We start from the raw sequence: 23,253 nt of genomic DNA, 5'->3' as shown, positions 1-23,253 counted from the left end.
CAATGTCCATTCAGTCAATAAACTGAAATTACATTATTCGCAATGCTTCTCTATGATAATTTGGAATTAGAATTTCAGTTTACTTCCTGAATTGACTGAATTCAAAGGGAATTTACCCCAGCCTTGGGAGTGAGTAAAGAGTGTATTGATCAAAAGTAAGTGAGAGTAGGATTAAGGAAGAAAGATGTCATGAGATAATTCATACAGACTCTATGTCCCTCACCCTCTGGCCCGTAGACGAGTTGTACCTCCCGCCCATGAGGAAGATTGACAGCCTACTCAACGAACAAAAGAGGAGACTGTTAAGGAGAGTCAACATGAGTGGCCAACACCAGGTACGTCTGTCTGTGTTTAGTTGTAAAAATGCTGATGCCTGATGTGATACCTACCTATGAAAGTACCGGTTGTGTCTGGAGTTTTACCATATCTCCTTCCAATCTCCATCCAACTTTCTCACTATCATATCAAAGTGAAAGCTTTAAAACAGTTGAAATTACTACTTCTCCTTCTCCCCCCGCTCCCTCCATCTTTATATATTTTTTCTTTAGGAGACTCTGCATATGTTCCCCAAAATGACGGCAGACCCCCTGGACTCTGGAGCAGTCAAAGTGCACCTCGGCGGCGAGTGCTACAACCGTAAAACCCTCAACCGCGTCAAGAAGAGCACCACGCCCAAACAGCAGGTGAGTGAACCACATCCAGTCATAAACTCCTTGACTTTAGTATCCCACTGCTGACACCAGTGTATCCAATCCGCTGCACTGTGGCTAACCCTGGCCTTGAAGATTGTGTCTAGGTGTTGTAGAAGCCGAGTAGAAGAGACCATTCTGTCTCACAAGAACTGGAGTAATAAAGTCCGGACCTGTTTGTCACTTTGCTTTGTACATACACTTGTATCTCGGTGGTTTTAACTCGGTCCGGATGGTGTTTACCCATGTGCTAACAAAGCAAACCATGACGCCGTCCTTATTTACACTTGCGTTGTCTTGTTTCTTCTAGTCTCGTGTAGCCATACCTCCAAAAACGTTGTTGTCACGTCCTTTGGAAACGGTTTGAATGGTCCACTGGCTTCCAGCGGCTACATTTTTAGGTATTTTACATTTCAAGAACCCTCCCCCACATGCCCGTTGAAGGAGTGCTGCGTGTTAAGCGATGCCCAAGCAAAGCATTTGATTGATTTGATGTGTTTGATTGGCACTGCGTGTTAAGCTCCGCCCAAGCAATGCATTTGATCGGTTTGACGTGTTGCAAGGTGTCACTGATTTATACCGGCTCTCCACCTCTTTTTAGCCACTTTCGGCCATAGACTTCACCAGGCTTTCCAATCAGGGAAACCTGGTTCTCGACGAGGCTATGTTTCTTCTTTTAGCGTTGATCAAGTGTATTTGTATTTTTAGTGGTCCTCTGAAAGTATGTGAAGATGGCGCCGGAGAAGAAGGCTCACGTTTTATGTGTTCCCTAACCAATTGTGTTTTTTTGTTTGTTTCTTTGCATTCTTTGCAATGTGAATGACATACTGCTTTCCCGGGAACAGGCCCAGATCCCCGTCATTTGCATGAAGAGAAGGTGTAGAAAAAGGGGCCGGAGGGCTGGCTGCCTTCTGAGAATTTGTAGGCGATCGAATAAACCCCCACTGCCTTCCATTCTGCTAGCAAACGTGCAATCCTTGGAAAATAAAATCGATGACCTACACAGAAGATTAAACTACCAACGGGACATTCAAAACTGTAATATCTTATGCTTCACAGAGTCGTGGCTAAACAACGACATTATCAACATACAGCTGGCTGGTTATACGCTGTATCGGCAGGATAGAACAGCGGCGTCTGGTAAGACAAGGAGCGGCGGACTATGTATAAGTCTTGAGGTTTTGCTCGTCTGAGGTAGAGTATCTCATGATAAGCTGTAGACCACACTATCTACCTAGAAAGTTTTCATCTGTATTTTTCGTAGCTGTCTACATACCACCACAGACTGAAGCTGGCACTAAGACCGCACTCAATGAGCTGTATTCCGCCATAAGCAAACAGGAAAACGCTCACCCAGAGGTGGCGCTCCTAGTGGCCGGGGACTTTAATGCAGGGAAACTTAAATCCGTCTCAACAAATTTCTATCAGCATGTTAAATGTGCAACCAGAGGGGAAAAAACTCTGGCCCACCTTTAATCCACACAGAGAGATGCATACAAATATCTCCCTCGCCCTCCATTTGGCAAATCTGACCATAATTCTTATCATCCTGATTCCTGCTTACAAACAAAAATTAAAAGCAGGAAGCACCAGTGTCTCGATCAATAAAAAAGTGGTCAGATGAAGCAGATGCTAAGCTACAGGACTGTTTTGCTAGCACAGACTGGAATATGTTCTGGGATTCCTCCGATGGCATTGAGGAATAACACACATCAGTCATTGGCTTCATCAATAAGTGCATCGATGACGTCATCCCCACTGTGACCGTACGCACATACCCCAACCAGAAGACATGGATTACAGGCAACATCCACGCTGAGCTAAAGGCTAGAGCTGCCACTTTCAAGGAGCGGGACTCTAACCTGGAAGCTTATAAGAAATCCTGCTATGCCCTCCGACAAACCATCAAACAAGCAAAGCGTCAATACAGGACTAAGATCGAATCGTACTACACCGGCTCTGATGCTCGTCAGATGTGGCAGGGCTTGTAAACCATTACAGACTACAAAGGGAAGCACAACCGAGTGACAGTGACACGAGCCTACCAGATGAGCTATACTACTTCTAAGCTCGCTTCGAGGCAAATAACACTGAAACATGCATGAGAGCACCAGCTGTTCCAGAAGACTTTGTGATCACGCTCTCCGCAGCCGATGTGAGTAAGACCTTTAAACAGGTCAACATTCACAAGGCCGCAGGGCGAGACGGATTACCAGGATGTGTACTGCGAGCATGCGCTGACCAACTGGCAAGTATCTTCACTGATATTTTCAACCTCTCCCTGTCCGAGTCTGTAATACCAACATGGTTTAAGCAGACCACCATAGCCCAAGCAGACCACCATAGCCCCTGTGCCCAAGAACACTAAGGTAACCTGCCTAAATGACTACCGAACCGTAGCACTCACGTCTGTAGCCATGAAGTGCTTTGAAAGGCTGGTCATGGCTCACATTAACACCATTATCCCAGAAACCCTAGACCCATTCCAATTTGCATACCTCCCGAACAGATCCACAGATGATGCAATCTCTATTGCACTCCACACTGCCCTTTCCCACCTGGACAAAAGGAACACCTATGTGAAAATGCTATTCATTGACTACAGCTCAGCATTCAACACCATAGTGCCCTCAAAGCTCATCAATAAGCAAAGGACCCTGGGACTTAACACCTCCCTCTGCAACTGGATCCTGGACTTCCTGACGGGCCGCCCCTAGGTGGTAAGGGAACGTAACAACACGTCTTCCACGCTGATCCTTAACACAGGGGCCCCTCAGGGGTGCGTGCTCAGTCCCCTCTGTACTCCCTGTCCACTCATGACTGCACAGCCAGGCACGACTCCAACACCATCATTAAGTTTGCCGATGACACAACAGTGGTAGGCCTGATCACCGACAACAACGATACAGCCTATAGGGAGGGGGTCAGAGACCTGGCCGTGTGGTGCCAGGACAACAACCTCTCCCTCAACGTGATCAAGACAAAGGAGATGATTGTGGACTACAGGAAAAAGAGGACCAAGCACACGCCCATTCTCATCGACGGAGCTGTAGTGAGGCAGGTTGAGAGCTTCAAGTTCCTTGGTGTCCACATCACCAACAAACTAACATGGTCCAAGCACACCAAGACAGTTGTTAAGAGGGCATGACAAAACCTATTCCCCCTCAGGAGACTGAATAGATTTGGCATGGGTCCTCAGGTCCTCAAAAGGTTCTACAGCTGCACCATCGAGAGCATCCTGACTGGTTGCATCACTTCCTGGTATGGCAACTGATCGGCCTCTGACCGCAAGGCGCTACAGAGGGTAGTGCGTACAGCCCAGTACATCACTGGCGCCAAGCTTCCTGCCATCCAGTACCTCTATACCAGGCGGTGTCAGAGGAAGGCCCTAAAAGTTGTCAAAGACTCCAATCACTCTAGATATAGACTGTTCTATCGGCTACCGCACGGCAAGCAGTACCGGAGCGCCAATCTAGGTCCAAGAGGTTTCTAAACAGCTTCTACCCCCAAGCCATAAGACTCCTGAACATCTAATCAAATGGCTACCCAGACTACTTGCATTGCCCCCCCCCCCTCCCTTTACAACACTGCTACTCTCTGTTGTTATCATTTATGCAGTCACTTTACCTACATGTACAACTCTACCTACATGTACATATTACCTCAACTGACCGGTGTCCCCGCGCATTTTCTCTGTACCAGTACCCCCCTGTATATAGTCTCGCTATTGTTATTTTACTGCTGCTCTTTAATTACTTGTTACTTTTTATTTCTTATTTGTATTTTAGATGATTTTTTTTAGCAGCATTGTTGGTTAGGGGCTCGTAAGTAAGCATTTCACTGTACGATCTACACCTGTTGTATTCTGCCCATGTGACTAATACAATTTTGATTTGAAGTTGTGAATACATAGTAGACTAGGCCTTTTCCCTATTCATCCTCAGTCCAAGAGAACCGGAGAGATTCCCATATAAATTATTTCCTCTCTCCTTTCCCTCCATCTCTTTTTCCTCTCTCTCTGTGACTCTCAGGACCTCAAGCTGTCCACAGAGACGTGTCGTGTCTATAGCCTTTATCATTCTCTCCATCACTACAAGTATCACACCTTTCTGAACTGCAAGAAGGAGGTAAGACTCAGCATCACAATCGCTTTTCACAACACTGACCTTCCAACACCCCTCTCTTTCCTCTATGGCATTGTTGTTCTTCTCTACTTTCTAATTAATTCAAATGGAGCACTGTGTATTTAGTCATTTTGTTGTGAAAGGTTGGCTGTCATTTGTGGGTGGTTGTGTTGTGCTTATATAATAATCACTTTATTTATTATCCATCCCAGAGTGGATATTTGAATTGCATAACATCAATTCATGTTAGATCTATATGCAACATGTCTATACTCATGGGCATTAATATGGAGTTGTCCCTCCTTTGCTTCTATAAAAGCCTCCACTTTTCTGGGAAGGCTTTTCACTAGATGTTGGAATATGACTGCGGGAATTTGCTTCCATTCAAGCGCATTAGTGAGGTCGGGCACTGATGTTGGGCGATTAGGCCTGACTTGCAGTCGGCGTTCCAATTCATCCCAAAGTTGTTCGATGGGGTTGAGGTCAGGGCTCTGTGCAAGCCAGTCAAGTTCTTCCCCACCCATCTTGACAAATCCATTTCTGTATGGATCTCGCTTTGTGCACAGTGCTATTGTCATGCTGAAACAGGAAAGAACCTTCCCCAAACTGTTGCCACAAAGTTGGAAGCACAGAATCGTATAGAATGTCATTGTATGCTGTAGCATTAAGATTTCTCTTCACTGGAACTAAGGGGCCTAGCCCGAACCATGAAAAACAGCCCCTGACTATTATTCCTCCTCCACCAAACTTTACAGTTGACCCTATGCATTGGGGCAGATGTATGCATAGGGTCAACGTTCCCAGATTTGTCCGTCGGATTGCCAAATGGTGAAACGCATTTCTCAGTGACACAATGAATGGTCGTTTTGTTCGATAAATTCCTTTTTTATATCCCCAAAATGTCCATTTATTTGGCGCGTTTGATTCAGATATACACCGGTTCCAACATGACTACAAAGTATCTGATAAGTTACCTGTAAACTTGGTCCAAACATTTCAAACAACATTTCTAATCCAACCTCAGGTACCCTAAAATGTAAATAATCGATAAAATTTAAGACGGAATAAACTGTTTCCAATACCAGAGAAAAACAACGAGGAGCGCGCTCCTGTTCACACGCACCAAAAGACTAGAGTCCACCCGAGTGACACTTAGAAAGAATAGGACCACTTCTTAGTTTTTCATAAGAAAAACATCGAACAATTTCTAAAGACTGTTGACATCTAGTGGAAGCCATAAGAACTACAATCTGGGCCCTAATAAATCAGGTTTCCCATAGAAAAGTATTGGAAAACACAATGACCTCAAAAAAATGTTTCCCTGGATGGATTGTGCTCGGGGTTTCGCCTGCAAAATCAGTTCTATTATACTCACAGACATTATTTTAATAGTTTTAGAAACTTTAGTGTTTTCTATCCAATACTACCATATGCATATCCTAGCTTCTGGGCCTAAGTAACAGGCAGTTTACTTTGGGCACGCTTTTCATCCAGACGTGAAAATACTGCCCCCTAGAGGTTAACTGACTTGCCTAGTTAAATAAAGGTTACACTGAGAGCATAACATTTCTACAACCTAATTTTCTAATTTTAGTCTAACCAATACCCAAACGGAGATTCCATAATGAGCTATTATAATACTGTACATGGTGTCCATGTCAGGATAACCAAAACATTTCTTTATTAAAGACTATCAGAAGGAATGTTGGTACTTGTTTATTTTGATCCAAAGCCATGAATGAGTGAGTCACTCAGCTTTATGTAGGTACCGGCTATAAGACTGTGTCATCAAGTTGATAATATACACTGCTCAAAAAAAATAAAGGGAACACTTAAACAACACAATGTAACTCCAAGTCAATCACACTTCTGTGAAATCAAACTGTCCACTTAGGAAGCAACACTGATTGACAATAAATTGCACATGCTGTTGTGCAAATGGAATAGACAACAGGTGGAAATTATAGGCAATTAGCAAGACACCCCCAATAAAGGAGTGGTTCTGCAGGTGGTGACCACAGACCAATTCTCAGTTCCTATGCTTCCTGACTGATGTTTTGGTCACTTTTGAATGCTGGCGGTGCTTTCACTCTAGTGGTAGCATGAGACGGAGTCTACAACCCACACACGTGGCTCAGGTAGTGCAGCTCATCCAGGATGGCACATCAATGCGAGCTGTGGCAAGAAGGTTTGCTGTGTCTGTCAGCGTAGTGTCCAGAGCATGGAGGCGCTACCAGGAGACAGGCCAGTACATCAGGAGATGTGGAGGAGGCCGTAGGAGGGCAACAACCCAGCAGCAGGACCGCTACCTCCGCCTTTGTGCAAGGAGGATTAGGAGGAGCACTGCCAGAGCCCTGCAAAATGACCTCCAGCAGGCCACAAATGTGCATGTGTCAGCTCAAACGGTCAGAAACAGACTCCATGAGGGTGGTATGAGGGCCCGACGTCCACAGGTGGGCGTTGTGCTTACAGCCCAACACCGTGCAGGACGTTTGGCATTTGCCAGAGAACACCAAGATTGGCAAATTTGCCACTGGCGCCCTGTGCTCTTCACAGATGAAAGCAGGTTCACACACACATGTGACAGACGTGACAGAGTCTGGAGACGCCGTGGAGAACGTTCTGCTGCATGCAACATCCTCCAGCATGACTGGTTTGGCGGTGGGTCAGTCATGGTGTGGGGTGGCATTTCTTTGGGGGGCCGCACAGCCCTCCATGTGCTCGCCAGAGGTAGCCTGACTGCCATTAGGTACCGAGATGAGATCCTCAGACCCCTTGTGAGACCATATGCTGGTGCGGTTGGCCCTGGGTTCTTTCTAATGCAAGACAATGCTAGACCTCATGTGGCTGGAGTGTGTCAGCAGTTCCTGCAAGAGGAAGGCATTGATGCTATGGACTGGCCCGCCCGTTCCCCAGACCTGAATCCAATTGAGCACATCTGGGACAACATGTCTCGCTCCATCCACCAAAGCCACGTTGCACCACAGACTGTCCAGGAGTTGGCGGATGCTTTAGTCCAGGTCTGGGAGGAGATCCCTCAGGAGACCATCCGCCACCTCATCAGGAGCATGCCCAGGCGTTGTAGGGAGGTCATACAGGCACGTGGAGGCCACACACACTACTGAGCCTCATCTTGACTTGTTTTAAGGACATTACATCAAAGTTGGATCAGCCTGTAGTGTGGTTTTCCACTTTAATTTTGAGTGTGACTCCAAATCCAGACCTCCTGGGTTGATAAATTTGATTTCCATTGATAATTTTTGTGTGATTTTGTAGTCAGCACATTCAACTATGTAAAGAAAAAAGTATTTAATAAGAATGTTTCATTCATTCAGATCTAGGATGTGTTATTTTAGTGTTCCCTTTATTTTTTTGAGCAGTGTATAATGATATTTTGGAGGTTATTTAGGGGGGTTTTTAATGAAAGAGAGCGATTATAATCTGAATAAAGGCCAAAAATTTGTAAAGGCCAAAACATTTATTTATCATTTTAGAGGGAGAAAAATGCTGTGCCAATTGTGCGCCGTCCATAAATGCCAAAATATAGCCCTGCTAATTAGCCATAGTGGTGCTGTACAACGTGACCGTGTGTGTTTGAAAGAGTATTTTTTTATCATTATTTTATTAACGAAAGCATAAAGATGCTGATGAAGAAATACAGTACTGTACAGTATATGCTTTTACATTTGATAATAAAGCATTTAAGCATTTGTGAAGATATAAGCCACCTGCATTTGTTTATTATGCTACTGTGCAGTCTGACAAGTAAACATAGCCTACAGTACATACTGTAGTATACATGGGAAAGTGCCTAATTCCTTACATAAGGGAGAGCAGGCCATGTCCAGACTTTCTCGGTGACCTCAAGTACTCATTAACTCTGTCTTTAATGCTTTTTTGGGTTGCACCAGTCATGGACAGAAACTTCTGAGACACAGTATTAATGATGAACACCCGGAGGTTCACTGGTTAGCCACAATTGCCTCGGGATCTATCCCAGTTGGTATTCTTTGCCCACTCCTGGTATCTCTCTTCGGTTACATATCCTTGGAATAGCAGAACAGCATAACGGTCCGGATGGCCCTTGCTGTGCCTGCTGAGCAGTTGGTTAAGTTCTGTTGTCAGAAGAGGAATGTAAATGTCAGGGTGAACAGACGACCTGACGAACCCGCTAGGCATGTTGACTGTGCTTGTCGGAGGTGGAGTTCCAGAGCTCACAGGTGTGCCTGTCATGGATTGTGACTCCATCTCGTTCCTCGCCCTACTCAATGCGTCATTCTCCGCCTGACTCTCCGCCAATCCCGCCTGATTCTCCGCCAATGCATCAGCTGTCGCCCGTATCTCTGCCCTCCAATAATGTTTCTCTTCTGCAGATCTGCCTTCAATGACTTGATCTCGGTCTTCAAAGTTTGAATCTGATCCATGTACACCTTCATCAGATGAGCAGAATGGTACCGCACTGAGCCCCCATCGATTACAGTGGCCTATGATAGAAACGGTAGATCAATTAAGAATTCTAAGTGACTCCAACACACAAATGCTGCGTACATATTTTAGGAATCTGGCAAAACTAACCGCTTTCTTCGCAACAATGCGTTTTTTCGGTGCGGCCCGTTGTCCCGCCCTTTGTCCACTGATCTCCACGGATGGTTGTCGGCATGTTTGTATGCGCTGCAAACCCTGGAACGGGTAGCACCATTGAAAGAAGCTGGCTTGATGAAAATTATGTCCATGTCATCTGTTCTCTTTGGTCGCAAAGTAATTTTTTTTTTTTTTTGATAAACAGCTCGTTTTTGAATGGTAACTGTTTCTAGTTCTTTTATTAACGAAAGCATGAAGATGTTGATGAAGAAATACTGTACTGCTGTTTTGAGTTAGCAATGTAACACTTCGAATAAATTGCAGGTAGGGGGATGTTCACACCTACAGTAGCCGGGCTATAAAGAGTCTTTTGTCTTGCTAATCGGCACCAAGTGTTTGAAAACCTGTTTTCAAAATGTCACAGCTGTCCATCACTACTGTAAATAAAAACACAGCATCTTGTTTACATCTTGTTTACATTCTTTATTGTAACCACAATGTTACAAATAATTTGTATTTACCTTTCCAATTACTTTTAGAGTTTGGGATTAATTTGATTAATATTGTGGTGTTTCTATTCTAAGAAAAACGAAAAACCCTCTGGGTTTCCGTTAGGATGGAACGGAAAATATGGCGCTGTACAACGTGATGGTCGGGAGTACAGTACGGGGCTATTTAGCTAAATAATCCCTGTGTCGTGCGGGCACGCAGGAGACTGGGGTTTAATTCCCCGACAGGGAGGAATGAGTAGGCTGTCCTTTTAAATAAGAATTTGTTCTTAACTGACTTTCCATTATTAGTTACATTCTATTAGTTTGAACGTGCAGACTGGCACTAAGAACAGAGGGAACGTTTCGCTAGTCAGCGTCATTATTCGTGCAATGCCCCTTAAAGTGTTGCCAGTGTGGTGGGGTGGGGGTCCATCCACCTTCCTCCTCCTCCCTTCCCCATGGTCTAGGGGAAGTGCCCATCCTGTGCCCCCTGCCCTCGTGCCTTGAACCTCACGCGCTTTTAGTGGATACAGCTGGAGAACTGCAAGGCAATCCCATTGTGCACCACTCGGGAGCCATGAACAATATGACCAATATATATTGTCCTGCTAATAACAGGGTTAATAATATATCTGTGAGAATATCCAACAGGCCTTTATATAATTTTAAATTAATAATAAACCCTTTGTTTAAAAAAATATATATATATTTTGTTTTCAAATAACGTAAAATGAGTGAAGAAAAAGGTCATTCTTGAACATGGGGTGAGACATTGTTACTAATTTGTAAATAAAGCCAGTTTATTATTTAGAATTATTTATTTCTGTTTTTAGAGGGAGAGATACCAAAAACCTACAATCATCTCATGGGTCTCCCAGTCGAGGGCGACACATGCAATGAACCAGCATCTGTAGCAACACAGCTTGCACAGCTATGCAGTGTCTTAGACCGTTTTGCCACTTAGGCGCTGTATAACATGACTGGTCGGGAGTGGCCTACAGTACTACAGTAAGACCAAAATAATCTTAATAAAATAATAAAAACCTTAGTGTAACAACAGTTTTAAGTAAGTAATACTGAAGTCGTGGACAATTATCAGTTTCTATTTAGGTTTATGTCGCCCATTCATTGTCTGTTAGTGACACAGTAGAACCCAAAAGCATAATTAGTTAACTCCCCCTTGCGCTGGTCTGTAGCAATGAAGTGGTGACGCAGGGTACCGTACTAAACCACAAATTACCTCTAAGTCCCGCAGCCTTAACGCAAAACTTTTAGTGGAGCAACAACTGTACCACTTCGCAGCTGAGCAGTTGTTGCTCCTAGACGTTTCCACTTCACAATAACAGCACTTAGAGTTGACCGGGGCAGCTCTAGCAGGGCAGACATTTAACAAACTGACTTGTTGGAAAGGTGGCATCCTATGACGGTGCCACGTTGAAAGTCACTGAGCTCTTCAGTAAAGCCATGTTTGTCTATGGAGATTGCCTGGCTGTGTGCACGATTTTATACACCTGTCAGCAACGGGTGTGGCTGAAATAGCCGAATCCACTAATTTGAAGATCCACGTACTTTTTGTATATATTACTGTAAATAAGCAAGTGAATTTCAATAGCAAAATAATCGAATATCTTTCTTGGAGGAAAATAAACTATTCTATTCTCTTTCCCCCCCTCCCAGACGGACAGTATAGAGCAGGCAGCGGAGGACCCTGGGCAGGAGGAGGTGGTGCAGCAGTGTATGGCCAACCAGGGCTGGCTGGAGACCCTCTTCAACTCCTTCATCGACCTGCTAACCCTCAGCACCAAAGCCTGATGAGGGAGGAAGGGGCACAGTCCGAAATAGTGCACTACAATTGGCCAGGGCCATAGGGCCTATATGGAGAATGGGATGCCATTTGGAAAGCAGTGGGTTGGAGAAGGGAGGGGAGGGGAGGGAGGAGGTATACAGTATTTGGGAGACAAAGCAAGAGAGTTGGAGTGGAGAACACTGGACCGTACCAAGATGGAGAGAGAGGGGGGTTTCAGACCCTACCATTCTTGTTCTTTCCCAGCGAGAAAGAAAGAACTGGCAATGTTCGGTCTGTGAGTACGGTTGAGTTTGAACTTAAAATGGATGCTACAATGAACTGTTTTTAGCGCTTTTGTTTCGTTTTTCTCTCACAAAATATCTCTTGACTAAAGAAAAGAGAAGGACGGAGGAGAGCAGAGGAGGCGGATTGAAAATAGTGAATGTGTGAAAGGGTATGACTTCTGCCACTTGACCTGAACAGGGAAAGCAGGGGACCACGGTGAATCTACACCCAAACATGCACGGGCACACACACCAACATACAAACAGTATATATATATACGTATATGTATTAATAGTTATGATTTGTATTATTTATACAAGGAAATTACCCTCCCTAGCTGGGATTGTTTGCTGTTGTTATTTTAAATAATCATGTTTTATTAGGGTAACATGAAATGGTCTACCTGAAATCCTTTGCTCAGTCCCCCGTTTACTGCTGAAGGGGAAAAAAGAGTGGAGGGGAGCAAAACTGAGGTGAAGGGAGGGAAGGGGAGAGAGGTTAGAGGAGTGTGTGATGTTCCCTTTTTTCTGTCTGCCTAAATAAATTGTGAGGGGGAAAGATGCATTTAAAAACTAAGCAAACTGTGTTCTTTATGTTTGTTCTTCAAAAGACAATGAGAGCAGAGTTTACACCTGAAGTTAATAAATTAAAATAAATATCTGTTCGCTTTCTAAAAGAAAGCTCTGTGGTTTTAGGGAGGTGTAACTGTTAAAAGCGTATAAAATCTGTGTTAACTGTTTTTATTTGATCTGTTTGTTGTTTATGATAATTATTATTTTGGAGGTTTACCTATTTGTTCAAGCTCTCTTATCTGTAAATATTGTACAGTTACTTCAGTCTCTAAAGCCCAGTTCCTCTTCTGTACATGCTATTCCTGTATTTGACAAAAGCAAATAAAACATTGAAATTGATGAAAATGACAGGGAAAAAGAACTTTAGCAGTAATTTTGTTTTTCCTCCTAGAACTTTATAAGATAATGCATTAAGTGTGTGGTTGACCACATATCAGGGTTGGGGTCAAATCCATTTCAATTCCAGTCAATTAAAATTGTACACAAAAATTGCAATTCCAATGAGGAACAGTTTGGAATTGGAATTTGGTGTCCTTTTGATTTGGCTGGAAATAGGATTTTCCCAACCCTGAACCACATGTACTATTGTTAGTAAAGTACACTATGTATACAAAAGTATGTGAACACCCCTTCAAATGAGTGGATTCGGCTATTTCAGTCCTACTCGTTGCTGACAGGCTGTTATTGTGAAGTGGAAACGTCTAGGAGCAACAACGGCTCAGCCACGCAGTGGTAGGCCACATAACCTCACAGAACGGAACCGCCGAGTGCTGAAGCGCATAGCTCATTAAAAATGATCTGTCCTCATTTGCAACACTCACTACCGAGCTCCAAACTGCCTCTGGAAGCAAAGTCAGCACAATAACTAATAGTCGGGAGCTTCATGAAATGGCTTTCCATGGCCAAGCAGCCGCACAAAATCCTAAGATCACCATGCCCAATGCGCATGGTGGAGGAGGAATAATGGTCTGGGGCTGTTTTTCATAGTTCAGGCTAGGCCCCTTGGTTCCAGTGAAGGGAAATCTTAACGCTACAGCATACAACGGCATTCTAGACGATTCTGTGCTTCCAACTTTGTGGCAACAGTTTGGGGAAGCCCCTTTCCTGTTTCAGCATGACAATGCAGCCGTGCACAAAGTGAGGTCCATACAGAAATGGTTTGTTGAGATCGGTATGGAAGAACTTGACTGGCCTGCACAAAGCCCTGAGCCCCCAGCAAACCAAAGTTGGTTCTTTGAAAGTTCCCAGAACATTCGTTAGGTTGAGGCAAATCTCATCAGAAACAGTCCAGTTGTGTGGATGATTATACAATGTTTGTAGAAAACATTCCCCTGATGTTCAAGAACGTTCCCTTTCACATTTAGTTGTGGCAGTATGTTATAAAAACATAACTGGTACATTGTGTTATTACATTAACTGGAATTGTTGTGCACAACATTTTAGTGAATGAGAACATTCCAAGGATATTTCATTTAAAGCATTTTCTGGAAGACAAAAATCATATGTTATCAAAAACATTCTTTGAATGCTTTTGTGATGTTATCATCCTAATGTTAAATAAAATCTTAACTAGAACGTCATTGGAATCTTAGCTAATGTTCTGGGAATGTTCCCGGTTTGCTAGGTCATCTGTTACGTCAGTTAAAAGTCTGTGTCTGTGAAGTTTCTGATCCAGTCAAGTTAATCATTTCTTGTGTGTGAAAATGCTGACAAAACATGTTGTTTTCTCTGACAGCCCCAGAAGAGTTTCAGAGGATTTTACCCCTATTGATTATTTTCCTATCCAAGGCAGACACTGACAGTACAGTACACAGGAATTGTTTATTTATATTTCCACCTGAGAAACCATATGCATTTTACACTACAGCAAATATTGGAGGGGAAAGGAAGTATATACGCAGAGGAATAAATGACAACATTTTGGAAGAGGAAAAAGCATGTTACTCAAAAGTAATGGTACCCCGTTCCCTTCACATGACAGGGACAGACACCTGCACAATAACTGCTCCCACATCATTGATTACAATCATCATGGACCTGTTATTCCCTCTCCAGTCCAATTGTGATATATGTTCCACATTGGGATAATGTCCTCAGAGTGGATTGGCTCCTTGGTTGGGTGGAGTGTACAAGTACAGGAACACACAAACACACCACACACTCAACCAGATCTATCCACTGTTACAAGCAAATGGCATTGCACCCTTGAATATAAGTGGGGGTATCTCCAGGAGAGGAACCAGAGTGGAAAATAAAGGATATGGAAGCATAACAACACTACGATTGGCAAGGATTCTGAGGACTATTCTCTGCTCCTTGTCCTCTCTTGCGTTTTTTTCTCTCTCGATGAATGTACCTGGCTACAGTGATTCTAAGAGTGGTGTTTTGGTGGGTGATGTATGCAGTACATTCAAACTAGTGCTACACATAGTGACAGATGAGGTGGGGTAAAGACACACGCTGAAAAGTAAAGTGCTTTCAGGTAAATGGATGAAAGTAAAAAATACTTTGAAGTACTACTTAAGTATTTTTGGGGGGTATCTTTATTATTTATATTTTGTACAACTTTTACTTTTACTCCGCTACATTCCTAAATAAAATTAAATTAAAATTTATTTTTTCTCTGACACCCAAAAGTACTTGTTACATTTCGAATGCTTAGCAGGACAGGAAATGTGTCTAATTCACAAACTTATCAAGAAAACACGTGGTCATCCCTACAGCTTCTGATCTGGCGGACTCACTAAACACACATGCTTTGTTTGTGAATGATGTTGGAGTGTGCCCCTGGCTAACCATAAATAAATAAATTGTTCTGAATGGTTTGCTTAAAATAAGGAATTTGAAAGGATTTATAGCATTTACTTTTAATTTTGATACTTAAGTATATTTTTTGCATTGTCTTTTACTTTTGATAATTAAGTATATTTAAAACCAAATAGTTATTACTAGGTTACTATTAAGGTATCGTCACTTTTACTCAAGTATGACAATTGGATACTTTTTCCACCACTGTGCTATTTAAATACAAACCTCTCTCTCTCTCTCTCTCTCTCTCTCTCTCTCTCTCTCTCTCTCTCTCTCTCTCTCTCTCTCTCTCTCTCTCTCTTCACCATCCTATGCTGTAACTTCATCCTATGCAGTAACTCTTGTAATCTTCTTACTCCACCCTCCTATCTCTCACTTTTCTTTTCTCTCCTCCCTACTTTTCCCTCTCTTCCTCTCTCTCCCTCTGATTCCACCTCTTGCACAGTACTCCCCCTCATCTGACCACACAGGGACTCCAGTCTCCCCCCCTATTGTCACTCCCACTGGTTGGATGATCATGTCCCTGAGAGAAACAGAGAGAGAAAGAGAGAAAATGGCAACATCCATCTATTTAACACACTTGGATAGTCACTACCTGAAACATATATGTACTCTCTCACACACACACACACACACACAACATGCACATACACGCTCACAAATACACACACATACACGCGAGAGCCTGTTGAACAGGCTGATGAGTCTTTGTGCCTCCTGCTCTTTCTCCTGCTCCGTCATTCCCTCCATGTGGTCTGTCTGCTCCTCCTCCACCCTCCCCGTCACTGGGTTGATGCGCCCCTTAGCTTCTCCTTAGCTTCCCCTTAGCTTCCCTGTGGAACACAGTTACAAACACCTCCCTTGTAAATACTGTCCACTCCTAACCATCAAAAATTGTTTCTGTTGCATGCTCCGATTTATGCTATCAGTCAGAGTCATGTAACACAAGCCAAACGATTCATTGTGTCCCTATACAGTATTACAAAGTGTTGTGTTTGTGACATTATCAATGGTTGTTTTACACACCTGTATTCCTCTGTGTCAGAGTCTGAGTCGCTAGAGTACAGGGCATGGGTCACCTGACATCCACTCAGCAAGACCCTGCGCTGCCAGCAAACCTGTTGCATTACCATAGCCTGCGTACTTCACAAAACAACTCACTGAGAGATAGACAGAGAGAGAGAGAAAAGAGAAAATGGCAACATTCCTCTATTTCACACACTTGGATAGTCACTAACTGAAACAGATATGAAGGGGGGGGGGGGGTGAAAGAGAGAGAGAGAGAGAGAGAGAGAGAGAGAGAGAGATGAGTTACTACATGTGCTATGAGGGCTTAATAAGTTGGTTCTTCTAACTAAGAGTTACTTTGAAATGAGCTAGTAAGAGTGACAGGAGTGTGATATGATGTGGGCACCGTTCTCTTTGCAGAGCACAAAGAGGAGCTCGGCAGCACAGTGCTTGATGTCCGTGTCCACGTCCCCTCACTGTGGCCCCCTGCTCCGGCCTCAGTGCCACGTCCCTCAGAGGGGGGAGGATCTGTAGCGGTGGACAGGCAGAGGCAACTGTTACTGCTGGGTGGGAGCAAAGACCTGCTCAACCAGTTAGCTGCTATCCAGAACTCATGTAGGGAGGGGACAGACAGAGGCCCCAATATCACAAGTTGAAGCAGGCTTCTCCAACAATGTGAACTGAACATCAGACTAACATTATCATTCTGTATTAGAACCACAATAATCAGTTGGAGTTTCAGCCCAACGGGAGAGAACAGTACCTGTTGTCTGAGGTAGTGGCATGTCTCACGGTGCGCACGGCAGCTGATTCAGGACTGGAGTCAGTTTCTCCTTCAACTTCTGACCCTTGATAATAAATTCATAGGAGATTTTGTCAACTTATGACCCTTTATACACACCCAGTATGCTTCCATAGCTATTCTCTATTGAGATGCAACCCTCCACTGCACACCATGGGGGGTTATAGGTTAAAGGTCAAGGGTTAAAGGTCAGGGATCAGAGGTAAGGAGACATGGGGCAAACCTGAAATGGCACCCATTTCGAAATGATTCAGAACATATCTTTTCCACTTTGCCACAAAAAAAGGAAACATTTAGACAACATCTAGAATGGCCACCATTACTTTCAAACGAAAGAAGCAAATACAAATACATGGATAGACAACAGAAGAGGAGACAGCAGAAGCCCTCGTACATACCCCTGTAACTAACTCCTCAGTGAGTTCTTATCCATCACTGGTCAGCAGCAGGCAGTGTCGTAGCACTGCAGCCAGGCGGCGATAGAGAGCTGGATCCTCCTGAGAGGGACATAAAGAGAAGAGATGTTAAAAAGGCCTCCTGACCACAGATCTAGGATCAGTTTAAACTAACCCCCATTCTTAGCTTTAAAAATACTGGCGACAGCACCTAGCTACCTACACACAAACTAAAAGCCAGCGATGCCCCATAGAAGGCGGACAAGGTACAGATTCAATAATTCAATGGAACTCTCCTCCACCCACCTCATCTGGCTTCTGTCTGTTGAAGCTGTATGTGATGTTGAACAGGGTCTTGAGGATCTCCACAGCCCTCAGTGACACCTCCTTAGAGACAGTTGGCGCACTGTGGTCGCTCAGCACCTCGTACTCTTCCCCCCACTGCACAGACAGACACAGCATTGACACCCCTCGCTCCTGACAAAGGGAGACAGGGGGATATGGAGAGAGAGAGAAAAGAAAGAGAAATGTAGAGATGGCAGGAGAGAGGGGCATACAGTAGGCCTACCCATCCCAAATCATACGCCTAACCATTATCAGGGAAACCACAACTCCATCCTCCTCTAGGCTGTTACCTGCTGCAGTTGCACCCTGAGCTCTGGCCTCAGAGCCGTCAGCAGGAAGAGCAGCCATTGTTCATAAAACTGACCACTTGGAAGAGCTTTGGCACTGATCCCCTGCTTCAGCCTGTCTGATAGACCAGAGAGCAGTCAGAGAGAGAGAGAGAGAGATGAGGGAAGTGATGCCATACTATAAATAGTTTTTGCTGTACTCCAACAGTTGCTCTCTCTCACCTCAGAGCGCTGACCCTCTCTTGCGCCCTCTGACTGTTGTAGATTATATTACAAAGGGCTTTCAGGGCCTCCCTCCTCCCCAACTGGTCATCTTCCTCTTTCTCTTCTTTGTCCTCCTCTTCATCCCTCTCTACCCAGACATCCCTCTTTCCGTGCACCAGCGCTCCATGACCCAGAGAGCAGTGGTGCTTGGCATTGCAGGTTTCCGTGGAGACAGAGAGCAGGTTGCCATGGCAGGGTTCGGTGCTGAGGGTGCCGCAGTGGTCCCTGGTCACCGATGGCAATGCCGTTGCTCCACCTTGGCTGTTGTTGGCCGTAACCAGGGCTGGACAGGTCTGAGTGGAAGCCTGGGACAAGGGGTGCTGGGTCGGGCTATCACCGACAACGTTAGCATCCACGTTGCTAACCACTAACAAGCTAGCATTAGCGCCCCTACTGCACCCACTGACCTCCGTGTCGCTCTGTTTACAGGCATCCGAACTGACATCAGAGGACACAATTAGCTTTGGAGTACACACACACACACTTACGTAGGCCACACATACGCACACACACATGGGCACGCACTTACACACACATGCACACACCCACTAATGAAACACTGCGCTGAATGGAGATTGGTGTAATGTAGTGTAAGGACCTGTCAGCTCAACTCTCACCCTCCCCCTCTCTCCTTCCCTCTCTGTCTCTCTTCCTTTTTCTCTCTATTCCTTTCTCTCTGTATCTCTATCTCTCTCTCTTTCTCCTTCTCTTTCTGACGGTGTAATGAGTTTATCTTTTTACCTCATCCAGCTCTTTTTGCTGCAGTCATTTGCACAGCCATTATAGGTGGAAGAAAGAAGACAGAAATAGTGAATAATGACGTCATTAACATTATGAAGAGATACGACAGAGAGAGAAGAGAGGAAGTGAAGGGGGTGACAGAAGAGAGGGAGAAGAGGGGATGAGAGGGAGAAGGTCACTGTAGGGGAGGGAGGTGGAAAAGAACCATCCCACTGGACATTGTTCCTACGTCATTTCAGCAACAAAAAGTATATGCGATAACGTTGAATCAACTTGGAAAACTGATTGGATTTGCAAGAAGTCATCAATATAAGGGAATTTTGTATTTTCTTTTACCCAACTTTTAACCTAAATTCAATGACATGGTAACCTTTTTTGTTGATGTCACATTCAATTCACGTTATTTGAGGGGGGAGGAAATAGAAATTAAGGGATGACAGAAGAATGAAAAAGAGAGGCAAAGGAGAAACGATGCAAAGGAATGACAGAAATAAAGAATAGTTCAAGTCTTTTCTTCGTCCTCAACTTGCTTCTTTCCCTCTCCTCAATATTGAAGAAGCAGCATTCAGCATACTGTGGAGAAGATGGGGGGATATGTGGGAGGGAGGGATAAAGATAATTGGAAAGAGAAAGAGGAGGAGAGGGTATAACAATACAGTCAAGGATACATGGTGCAGTCATGGAGTATTGTAGTTATGGAAACAGACAACCCCATGGTATGGTAGTCATGGTTACGGACAGTTGTTTACAGTAGTGTGGTAGTCATAGTAACACAGGCAGTGAAGTACTTGAGTGTTGTAGTGGTCCAGGTGTTTCTGGACACTGTCCTGGTCTCCTTGTTTGATGCACTGAATGATCCTCTCCAAATCCATATGCATGATTACACACACACACACACACACACACACACACACACACACACACACACACACACACACACACACACACACACACACACACACACACACACACACACACACACACACACACACACACACACACACACACACACACACACACACACACACACACACACACACACACACACACACACACACACACACACACACACACACACACACACACATACACACACACACACACACACACACACACACACACACAATTACAATGCTGAACCAGAGCAGTGTGATCAAGCATTACTTTATTTTTATCCTAGCGTACAAGACTCAATACTATCATCTTAAGTCATGCAATAGCAGCACACATTCTACCTACATCTACAACCAACAAACCAGGTGTCCCTTCAATGGCAGGATACAGGTAGCAACCTTGGTCTTGTCTCTTTGTCTCTCTGCGTTTCTCTGTGCAGTTTCTCTCTCCTAAACCCTGTATGTAGTCTAATCTAATCTCCCTCACCTCTTTCTCTCTCTCCCTCTTTTCACAGTACAATAGGCCATGGATTATATTGTGAACTTTGACTAGTAAATGGACAGAGACAGACAGCAAAATAAGGAATGTTTCACAGATTAGAAATTGGAACAATACAGAGAAGATAGCCTGGTAGTGAGACATGTGTCCCTCAGTCTTCTCCTCTTGGCCATTCGGCACAGAGTAATATTGCGCCTCTTCAACAAAAAAGCCAAAGCTTGGCTTCTTCTCTTGGCCTTTCGGCCCCTATTTCCCCACAGGATGAAGTCGACCCTCTCCCCCCGCTTGGCACGGAACGCCTTGACAAACTCGTGAAAAACTTCCCCACCTTTGACCCCGTTCCAGGTCAGCCAAACAATACTGACACGTTCCTAGAGGATAGAGGATGCTTTGGATAGCTACCCAAACACTACGGGTTCTGACAGGTTTAAGGGATGGTTGAGGTTAGGGTTAGAATGGTTAATGTTAGGGTTAAGGTTAGGATTAGAGTTAGGTTTAGGTAGGTTTTTCAAGGTCTGTTTGTAAACGGAAGTTGAAAGCATAGTTCAACCTAGGAGTTACTCCCCATCGTATCCTTCTTTTTTGGCTCCATGTTGTCTATGTATTTACTTCCGTGTCCGTCTGTCTTTTTGTCCTGGATGTTTTCAATCATGAGTATAATTAAGAGTTATTCCCTTCCAGGATCCTAGCTCCCAACCCAGAAGGCAAGCCCTCTACGGTTGTCATGCATCCGCCCTTGGAGTTCCGTCCAGCGTCCTTGTAGATACATAGTGGGTTAGGATCAGGCAAACTCCTCGAGTCTCGTAACGTATGAGGATCCGGTGTCTCAGTTGATTACCATGTGCCCATACCCGCCATGTCAGTCTGTCACACTTGTACGTTTCGGCAGACAAAAAACCCAAGGAGGAGACCTCCTATACGCTGAATTAACCTTCTCTGAGGAAGTTTTAATCCAATATATTTTTGTCAAACTCTTTGGTTTAGTGGTCAAAATAATAGTTGTTTTGAATTGAATGAATCTGCTAACTTCTTACATGTTTTACCGAAGCCAGAAAGATATGCGATGGGTTTTTTCTGTAAAATGTTGGGAAAGGGGTCAAAACGGCATTTGTTTGGGAAAGTTTAAAAAACACATGGTATTGCATTTTTATTTTACCTTTATTTAACTAGGCAAGTCAGTTAAGAACAAATTCTTATTTTCAATGACGGCCTAGGAACAGTGGGTTCTGCCTGTTCAGGGGCAGAACGACAGATTTGTACCTTGTCTGCTCGGGGATTTGAACTTGCAACCTTTCGGTTACTAGTCCAACGCTCTAACCACTAGGCTACCCTGCCGCCCCATGAATGAATCTGCTAAGTTCTAAAAAACACATGGTAGTTCATTTAGTAAAACTGCTGTAACGTAAGTTGCATACTGAACAAACCTTCTCCGCATTTGACAAGCAGAGAAGTAGAGGAAGTTTTAATCCAATATATTTTTGTCAAACTCTTTGGTTTAGTGGTCAAAATAATAGTTGTTTTGAATTGAATGAATCTGCTAACTTCTTACATGTTTTACCGAAGCCAGAAAGACATGCGATGGGTTACGAAAATAGCTCTATTTACAGATTGGTAGCCCCGATTTGAAATCCGACTTCGTACTTGAAAAGCAGACAAGTAGGGGAAGATTTCATATAGCAGACATTTTTTTCTGTAAAATGTTGGGAAAGGGGTCAAAACGGCATTTGTTTGGGAAAGTTTAAAAAACTTTCCCAAACAGCTTTGAATTCTACTTTCAAAGCTGTGGCAAGTTCAGCGTAGTCGTTTTGCATGTGTTGCTGCTGTATACGTGTGTCTATTCGACGTTAGCTTCAACAGGTTAACCCTACGGACGGACGGTTTTAAGCCCAACCAACCAGGGCATTTCTACAAGTGGGCAACCATGGGGTCTACAACTTTGGCCGGGTGCGCCCGGACCCCCGTGGCCCGCGCGTCAATGCTGTGGAGTGCACCCATTCCCCTACTTCGGCTTCCAAGTGTCAGAGATGGAAGTGGTTAAAGAGGGGCTACTGAAACTACTATGACCTGGAAAACTACTGCAATACTTAGGAACGCTGTTGCTGTACTAGTTTGAAGCCCAAAGGCCAACAAGCAAGGAGAACCACAGAACACTTTGAGACACATTTAGCATGGGTTTACACCAGTGCAAAGTATATACAGTAAAATGATATGGGGGTCAAAAATGTTTGAAAGTCAATTCACATGTGAACAATAAAATAGTGTGTAGTCCTAATTATTTGTTAAACATAAATGCATGATATTCAATCATCGAAACGGGAAAAATTATAATCTTCAGGAATAAATACACATGTAGATTTATTGTCGGGAAAAGTATTTATTTTGAGCAGGATCTTTCAAATAGCATTTGGAAGGTTGTCATCCCCAAAAGGTTGTTACTTCCTGGCTTTGCTAGTGGGAGATTTCCGAGGAAGTGGACTGGTGTGAATTGTATTGGAAGGTTGGAAGGCCCAGCTGCGTTGTTGTAGGCACGTTATTGGGGACATGAGCAGAACTCCACAAGGGAAAATGGAGTCCTTAGAGAAAGCAAGTACAAGATGGGTGTCAGGGATGGAGCGGCCGTATTATCATAAGGAGACGTGTACTTGGAAAACGGAGAAGGAATGGAGGGAAAAAGAGAGGGAGA

At 44.1% G+C, this 23,253-nt stretch overlaps 1 protein-coding gene and 1 pseudogene across 2 annotated transcripts in view; one reads left to right on the top strand and one right to left on the bottom strand.

Moving 5' to 3' along the window:
- Positions 1-12,876, top strand: part of LOC139577598 (proline-rich protein 12-like) — a 48,356-nt gene extending 35,480 nt beyond the window's left edge. For both annotated transcript variants that reach the window (XM_071404726.1, XM_071404725.1), the window contains exons 13-16: positions 238-335; positions 549-683; positions 4,721-4,816; positions 11,563-12,876. In XM_071404726.1, coding sequence (XP_071260827.1) covers positions 238-335; positions 549-683; positions 4,721-4,816; positions 11,563-11,697 — 464 coding nt within the window. In that variant the 3' untranslated portion in view covers positions 11,698-12,876. The remainder of the gene's footprint in view (positions 1-237; positions 336-548; positions 684-4,720; positions 4,817-11,562) is intronic.
- A 2,825-nt stretch (positions 12,877-15,701) lies between these two features.
- Positions 15,702-20,056, bottom strand: LOC139579706 (chaperone Ric-8A-like; annotated as a pseudogene).
- Positions 20,057-23,253: the final 3,197 nt, after the last annotated feature.

The sequence above is a fragment of the Salvelinus alpinus genome, chromosome 6 (assembly GCF_045679555.1).
Source record: "Salvelinus alpinus chromosome 6, SLU_Salpinus.1, whole genome shotgun sequence".
NCBI lineage: Eukaryota > Metazoa > Chordata > Actinopteri > Salmoniformes > Salmonidae > Salvelinus > Salvelinus alpinus.
The sequence above is the reverse complement of the archived record's forward strand: the minus strand, read 5'-3'. Positions and strand labels throughout refer to the sequence as shown.